The sequence below is a fragment of the Natrix helvetica genome (genome assembly GCF_964273705.1).
Source record: "Natrix helvetica genome assembly, chromosome: 14".
NCBI classification, from domain to species: Eukaryota; Metazoa; Chordata; class Lepidosauria; order Squamata; family Natricidae; genus Natrix; species Natrix helvetica.
In genome coordinates this window covers 4,057,395-4,066,018 of record NC_138564.1, presented here as the reverse complement: position 1 = coordinate 4,066,018, position 8,624 = coordinate 4,057,395, and the positions used below count along the sequence as shown (strand labels likewise).

The 8,624-nt window shown below is 40.9% G+C and overlaps 1 protein-coding gene across 1 annotated transcript in view; it reads right to left on the bottom strand.

Annotated features, from left to right (window-relative positions):
• Positions 1–604: 604 nt before the first annotated feature.
• The window catches only part of AACS (acetoacetyl-CoA synthetase), a 58,196-nt gene continuing 50,176 nt past the window's right edge, over positions 605–8,624 (bottom strand). Inside the window, 2 exon segments of the mRNA XM_081966897.1 lie at positions 605–3,150; positions 7,739–7,941. Of these exon segments, the coding sequence (XP_081823023.1) occupies positions 3,013–3,150; positions 7,739–7,941 (341 nt within the window). The 3' untranslated portion in view covers positions 605–3,012.

Below are 8,624 nucleotides of genomic sequence, written 5' to 3'. Positions count from 1 at the left end.
AAGGATGAAAGAAAGAATAGGAAGGAAGAGAAAGGAAGAGAAACAAAAGGAGAAAGAGGAAGGGAAAGGAAAGGAAGGAAGAGAAAGAAAGAGAAAGGAAGGGAGGGAGGGGGAGGAGGAGGAAGAGGAGAAGAGGAGGAGGAGGAGGAGGAGGAGGAGGAGGAGGAGGAAGAAGAAGAAGAAGAAGAAGAAGAAGAAGAAGAAGAAGAAGAAGAAGAAGAAGAAGAAGAAGAAGAAGAAGAAGAAGAAGAAGAAGAAGAAGAAGAAGAAGAAGAGAGGGAGGGAAGAGAGACAGAGAGAATTTTGATCATGTAATGGGGATGCTGCAACAGTTACTAAGTGTGAGAAATGGTCATAAGTCACTTTTTTCAGTGCCGTTGTAACTTCAGTCACTAAATGAACTGCTGTACGTCATGGACTATCTATAAAAATCTACTATGCCACTAAATCCATAGTGTCCATAAAAATATACAGACAAATAAGTTCCTTGCATAAGTTTTCCTTACAGTTTCTTTCCAACCATCCATCCATTGATCTGAGGCGTATTTCTGTGACTTTGGAGTCCGTGCGGAGTTCAGGTACCAACACAAAAACCAAAACAGGCGAGAATTTGGTATTTTATTAAGTTTCAATCCAGTAAAACATTAGAGAGCACCCTCAATAGCTTGATTTTTTCCCCCCTTAAAAAATAAAAAGCAAAAACCCCAGAAAGACAATTTACCCACCACTCATTCAATTTTTTCCCCCTTTCGTGTTCTTTTCACACTTAGATTTTTCTTTTGAAACGTGGAATTAATTGGCATCTCTCCGTAGTCTTGTAACCATTTATTAGGGGAAGAAAAGAGTTATTGACAAACCAATAAAGCACCCAGACCACATTTTTAGTCCTTTTATGCCCTTAAAAAATTCATTTAAAAATAATAATAATAATAATAATAAAGTAAGGAATAAAAAGTTATATAATATATATATATTAGCCACGAGCCTCAAACCACATGAGACTTCCTATCAGATTCAGGTGAGTCACAGCTCACCTATTAGAATTCTCCCTCCACCCAATAATTGTGTTTACACCCACATTTAAACAAGCACCTTGCACAATCACTTTCTCACACTTGGACGAGAAAGGATAGGGCTCCCCCATCCAAGAAACTGCTGGACTCCAAACTCTTCCAAACAGCCAGGTGTGGAAGATGGATCTGCCATCCCACTGCACCGTGGATAAGAGTCTTTATTCCTGACCTCAAAGTGAATGCTTCTGGGGGGGTTTCCCCCCCCCCAGGCGTTTTAAGTGCAAATCTTGTATGGTTCCGTAGGACTTCACAAACATGCAACGCGTTGCTTTCGTCAGTGCCTTTGGAACTCCTGGCCACATGGAGACAACTGTTTAAAAAGGATTCTTGACTGATGAAGTATCCTCAATTAGAATCAAAGATCCTGGGCTCAAAATTGCTGCCCGTTGGAAAAAAAATGTGACTCTTAAAAACGAGGGGCTGATCACAGCCGCGGAAGATATATGATTGCCCTGGAAATATCTTTGCCTTTGTGTCTCTCAACCGTTGCCAACTTTAAGGTGCCCTGGAATTCTGAAAACGAGTCCAGACACCTTAATATCGCCACAGGCTTCCTCGAATTTTAAAAAGTTTTGCTTTTAATTCTAGACTTTAATTCTAGACTCTGATCCTCCACCAAAACCCTGCACCAAAAGTGCCAAACCAGATTGGATTATTTTTTTAAAAAAAAAACATCCCACAGGCCCCTGGAACTGAGACCATCAACTGGAGGGTTGCATGAAAAGAAACACCAGCAAAAGATCACCAACCCCCAAAAAAAACCCAAAACCCACAACCGAAAAAACCACAAAAAAACCCATACCTCTTTTCATCTTTCTTCAAAATCCCAGTCCTTTTTACAAAGTTGACCTGAAAATGTTGCTGGTTCCTGTAATGGTTTAGCTTGTTTGTTTTTTAAAAGTTAAATAAAAAGTGCATCTCTCTCTCTCTCTCCCTTACTTTTAAAAGAAAAAATAAAATAAAGCAAAACAAATGTTCACCTGCCCTAGCAAACTTTTCTCAAGGGGAAAAGTTGGTCACGTAGGGTTAAGGATTCCGGGGGGACATTATTCGGGGGGGACATTATTAAAAAGCTTGTTTTTCCAAGATGGAGGCTAACTCCGTTATCTTCTTACCCATGTTCCACCTCAACCGAGAAGATGCTCTTCAAGCTTCCTGCAAACCACCCGCAGCGAGACAAACAGGGGTGAGATCCTCCCGATTTAACAACCGGTTCGCGCGATTTGCGCTGCGCGCAGTTTGAAGAAATCTTCACTTTGGGGTTTCTTTGGAGGAGTAACCCAGCTGATGCGCGCGGCAGTCTGCTCTGCCGCGCGAATCAGCTGAAAAGATAAAGATGGGAAATAGCGCGGGCAAGCGGGCCTGTCTGATCGTCGGGGAGAACCGGTTCATTCCCAGCTGATCGTTGCCGCAACCGGTTCGCCCAAACCAATACAAACTGATCGAATCCCACACCTGGAGACAAGCAACGAGTGGCTCTTCCAGCGGTTTTTTCTCACCTACCCACTGAGAAATATTTGTCAAAAATATTCATTTTATGCTCTCTTTCTCAGTCGTCCTGGTGTCGCCCACCTCCGAGACTCATCTTTGCTTTTCAAAGTGATAAACATTTTTTAAAACCATTCTTTAGCACCTAGGTTGGGGAAAGGTTTTGCCTAGAGTTCAGATTCCCATTTTTCTGAGCTGGAAGTAAAGCGAGACCGATATCCCCAAATCCATACAGATTAAATGTTAGCCCTTCTTATTTCCCAAAGCGCTCAGTATAAATCAGATTAGATTTTTCCTGTCCCCGTCTGGAAAGAAGGTGGATCGAGTCGATTTTCTTTTATGGATATCATCCATATACGTATTATATACACCGGATATAAGCCGATACGCTCGCAAACACACGGAGAGACACACACTCACACACCAAGAGACGGGAAGAGACGAGGTTCCTTCAAAAATCCTGCAGCTCAGGAATATTGCGGTAGAGATCGAGCGTCTCCGGGTTAGAAAAGATATCCCGCTTGGCCACTTCCTTGCCGGCGATGACCTGTTTGACGGCCACTTCCACCTTCTTTCCGTTGATGGTGTACTGAGGGGGGAGGAAGAAGTCGGGAGAAAGCAGAAGAAAGAAGACAATGAAAGGACTGCCCAGTTTTGTTGCTAATAAAATAGAATAGAATATAGAAAGAATAGAATAGAATGGAATTGAATTGAATATAATGTAAAACGAATAGAATAGAATAGAATAGAATAGAATGTAAAATGAATAGAATAGAATAGAATAGAATAGAACAGAACAGTGGTTCTCAACCTTCCTAATGCCACGATCCTTTAATGCAGTTTCTCATGTTGTAGTGACCCCCAACCATTCCCTATTTTTTTTGAAAATATGTGTTTTCAGATGGTCTTAGGCAACCTCTGTGAAAGGGTCATTCGCCCCCCAAAGGGGTCCCGACCCACAGGTTGAGAACCACTGGAATAGAATATAATAGAATATAGAAAGAATAGAATATAACATAACATAATAGAATAGAATGTAAAATGAACAGAATAGAATAGAATATAGAAAGAATAGAATAGAATATAACATAATAGAATAGAATGTAAAATGAATAGAATAGAATATAGAAAGAATAGAATATAACATAACATAATAGAATAGAATGTAAAATGAACAGAATAGAATAGAATATAGAAAGAATAGAATAGAACATAATAGAATAGAATGTAAAATGAATAGAATAGAATAGAATATAGAAAGAATAGAATAGAATATAACATAATAGAATAGAATGTAAAATGAATAGAATAGAATATAGAAAGAATAGAATATAACATAACATAATAGAATAGAATGTAAAATGAACAGAATAGAATAGAATATAGAAAGAATAGAATAGAATATAACATAATAGAATAGAATGTAAAATGAATAGAATAGAATATAGAAAGAATATAACATAACATAATAGAATAGAATGTAAAATGAACAGAATAGAATAGAATATAGAAAGAATAGAATAGAATATAACATAATAGAACAGAATGTAAAATGAATAGAATATAGAAAGAATAGAATATAACATAACATAATAGAATAGAATGTAAAATGAACAGAATAGAATAGAATATAGAAAGAATAGAATATAACATAATAGAATAGAATGTAAAATGAATAGAATAGAATATAGAAAGAATAGAATATAACATAACATAATAGAATAGAATGTAAAATGAATAGAATAGAATATAGAAAGAATAGAATATAACATAACATAAAATAATAGAATAGAATGTAAAATGAATAGAATAGAATATAGAAAGACTAGAATAGAACAGAATAGAACAGAATAGAATGTAAAACGAATAGAATAGAATGTAAAATAAATAGGATAGAATAGGATAGGAAGAGGATAGGATAGGAAAGGATAGGATAAACAGAGCTGGAAGGGACCTTGGAGGTCTTCTAGTCCAACCCCGTTTAGGCAGGAAACCTTACATCACTTCAGACAAATGGCTATCCAACATCTTCTTAAAACCTTCCAGTGTTGGAGCATTCACAACTTCTGGAGGCAAATTCTGTTCTACTGATTAATTGTTCTAACTGTGAGGAAATTTTTCTCCTCAGTTCTAAGTTGCTTCTCTCCTTGATTAGTTTCCACCCGTTGCTTCTGTCAGGTTTGTCTGTAAAAAGTGCCCCTGTAGCTTGATCAAAGTTAATGATTTAAAGCTGCGTTTTTCCCAACTTGACCACTTTAAGCTGTTTGGACTTCAAATCCCAGAGATCTGCAGCCTTCATCATACCTGCTGGGGAACTCTTGAGAATTGACAAAGCTTTGTCCAGACAAAGCAGCCGAGATTTAAGAGTTTAAAAGCCCTAGGTTATTTCCCTCCCTCCCCCTTTCCTTCTTTTCTCTCTTTCTCTTCCTTTCTTTTCTCTTGCCCTACCCACTCCTTCCTTTTCTTTTCTTTCCTCTCCTCCCTTCCTTTCTCTCTGTCTCCCTCCCTTCTTTCTCCCCTCTTTCATTTCTATCCCCCTTCCTATTTCTTTTCTTTCCTCTTTTCCTTCCTTCCTTTCCTCACTCACCTTCCCTTCTCTCCTCCTTTCCTTCCTTTTCTCCCACTTATTTATCCTTCTCTCCTCCCTTCCTCTCCCCCTTTGGCCCTTCTTCCCTTCCTTCCTTTCTCTCTTCCCTTATTTCTCTCCTTTCTTCCGCTCCCATGGTTCCTTTCTTCATCTCTATCCCTCTATGTCTTCCTTCTTTCCTCTTTCCCTTCCTTCACTCACCCCTTCTCTCCTTTCCTTCCTTTTCTCCCACTTATTTATCCTTCTATCTTCCTTGCGCGCTTTCACCTACCTCCCTTTCTTCCTTTTCTGTCTCTTATTTCTCTCCTCTCAGCCTCTGGCCCTTCTTTCCTTCCTTCCTTTCACTCTTCCCTCATTTCTCTCCTTCCTTCCTCTCTCATGGTTCTCCCTTCATCTCTAGCCCACTTCCTATTTCTTTTCTTTTCTTCCTCTTTTCCTTTCTTCTCTTATTCACCTTTTCTCCTCTCCTCATTTCCTCTTATTTCTCCTTCTTCCTTCCTTTCTCTCCCTCTCCCTCCCTTTCTTTTGTCTCTCTGCTCCCTTATTTCTCTCCTCCTTTCCTCTCTCATGGTCCCTGCCTTCCTTCATCTCTATCCCCCTTCCTATTTCTTTGCTTTCCTCCTTTCCTTCCTTTTTCTCTTATTTCTCCTTCTCTGCTCCTTCCTTTCTCTCACCTCCCTCCCTTCCTTCAACATATTTTTTTCCTGCAGCTTATGATGGCGTTTCATGAGCGATCCACTTAAGCTTGAAGTAAAAAAATAAGGAACACCCAGGAGAAAACGGGGAGAAAAATTGTCTCCAACTGTACCCAGTTTCAAGTTACAGCTCTGGCCTTTTTGCTGTGGTTCTCAAAACTATTTTGTGCATTTTATTCCTCTTTCGATTCAGCAAACGGAGGCCACACGAAAGGCAGCTGCTTTCCAAAGGCTGATCCCTCTGAAGTCCCTTTATTTGGCACCGCTAAGAACTCGCCAAGACTTTTCCCTGACAAAGGTTTATAAAACGGCTTCTGTTGTTTTTATCCGGGATTTGCTCTTCTTTCCTTACAGGAAGACCAAGTGAGTCTTATTGAATATGAAAGGCCCATAGGGATGTTGCTAAGCGACACGGATAAACTATTTATAGCTTTCCAATCCGAATTTGCAAAAAATGAAAAGATGCCTAAGCATGTGTGGGCAGCGGAAAAATAATTGCTTCTTAGTTGATTGTCATTCCAAGGTAGTGCCTCTTTCTTTTCTCTTTCTTTCTTCCCCTTTCTTTCCTTTCTTTTAAATCTTTTTTTCTCTTCCTACCTTCCATCCTTTCTTTTCTTCCTTCCATTCTTTTTCTTCCTTCCTCTTCCTTCCTTCTTCAATCCTTTCTTCTTTCCTTTCTCCTTCCCTCCCTTCCATCCATCCTTTTTCTCCTATTCCTTCCTTCCATCTTTTCCTTTTTCCTATTCCTTCCTTTAATGCATCCTTTTTTTCCTATTCCTTTCTTCCTTCTTCTTCCTTTTCTCCCTCCCTCCCATCCATCCTTTTTTTCCTATTCCTTCCTTCCATCTATCTATCTATCCATCCTTTCTTTTTTCCTATTCCTTCCTTCCATCCTTTCTTTTTTCCTATTCCTTCCTTTCATGCATCCTTTTTTCCTATTCCTTCCTTCCTTCTTTCTTTCCTTTCTCCCTCCCTCCCATCCATCCTTTTTTTCCTATTCCTTCCTTCCTTCTTCTTTCTTCCTTTCTCCCTCCCATCCATCCTTTTTTCTTATTCCTTCCTTCCACCTATCTATCTTTTCTTTTTTCCTATTCCTTCTTTCATGCATCCTTTTTTTCCTATTCCTTTCTTCCTTCTTCTTCCTTTTCTCCCTCCCTCCCATCCATCCTTTTTTTCCTATTCCTTCCTTCCATCTATCTATCCATCCTTTCTTTTTTCCTATTCCTTCCTTCCATCCTTTCTTTTTTCCTATTCCTTCCTTTCATGCATCCTTTTTTCCTATTCCTTCCTTCCTTCTTTCTTTCCTTTCTCCCTCCCTCCCATCCATCCTTTTTTTCCTATTCCTTCCTTCCTTCTTCTTTCTTCCTTTCTCCCTCCCATCCATCCTTTTTTCTTATTCCTTCCTTCCACCTATCTATCTTTTCTTTTTTCCTATTCCTTCCTTTCATGCATCCTTTTTTTCCTGTTCCTTCCTTCCTTCTTCTTCCTTTCTTTCTCCCTCCCTCCCTCCCATCCTGTTTTCCTATGCCTTCTTTCCATCCTTTCTTTTTTCCTATTCCTCCCTTCCTTTCTTTTTTCCTATTCCTTCCTTTCATGCATCCTTTTTTCCTATTCCTTCCTTCCCTCTTCTCCTTCTTCCTTTCTCCCTCCTTCCCATCCATCCTGTTTTCCTATGCCTTCTTTCCATCCTTTCTTTTTTCCTATTCCTCCCTTCCTTTCTTTTTTCCTATTCCTTCCTTTCATGCATCCTTTTTTTCCTGTTCCTTCCTTCCTTCCTTCTTCCTTCCTTTCTCCCTCCCTCCCTCCCTCCCATCCTGTTTTCCTATGCCTTCCTTCCATCCTTTCTTTTTTCCTATTCCTCCCCTTCCTTGGTCAGAAAAAAATTAAGAACATACCGGAATCCCGCCTGTTTCCAGAATAAGACTGGGCACGTGCCGAGCGGAAAGGGCCACCCGTATCGCTTCCCTGATTCGCTTCACCAAATCGGGCCTGAACTCGTGGTTGGTGCCCATCTTCAAGAAAAGGACCACCCTTTCCTCGCCGTGTTCGTTGTACTGTGGGACGCAGAGGCTGTCGGAGACTTCCTCGAAGGCTTCCACTGAAGGAGAAACGAGGGGGTGGGTGAAGCATCTGAATCGCAGGAATCCCGGCGGATAATTCTGAAAATTTCAGAGCCCAAAGTGTCCTGACTCGGGCTCCAAAACACGACAAACCCTCTGAAGTTAACTCAAAAGATTGTTTTCTGCCACTTCTATTCATCTTCACCCCCTGCCTTTTATCCCCAGAGTTAGGGTGGGGCTTTGTTAGCCGCAGTGGCTCTTGTGTCCCAAGGTCCGGCCCATAGATTTCCACTGCTCTCCTCTCCTCTGCCTTTTGCACATCAGGCAGCTGTTCCTCTTCCTAATCAGCTACCCCCAGACCTGGGGGTTGTTGACTCTCCATCTGAGGGCTGATGGACGGCTCAGGCTCCGCCTCTGTCTGTCTCCCCCCCTCCCCCTCCCTCTCTCTCTCTGACAGCTCCATTCCCTCTTCCCCCTCAGAGCTCCCAGGTTTCCTTGATGCTGACTCTGACTCCCCCTCCTCTGATTCAGCTGCTGGAGGGGCCGGCAGCCGACTGGCCACAACACTAAGAATGGATGGTCTAGCTTGGTGTTGCTCAACTTGACGTTCTGAAGACCTCGTCACGTTGGAGAAGCCCATCTGTTTTGTGCACTGAGGTTGAGAAAGTCCACCTTGCAATGTATCACCAATGGTCTTCTCCAACGTGACGTTCTCCAGGGT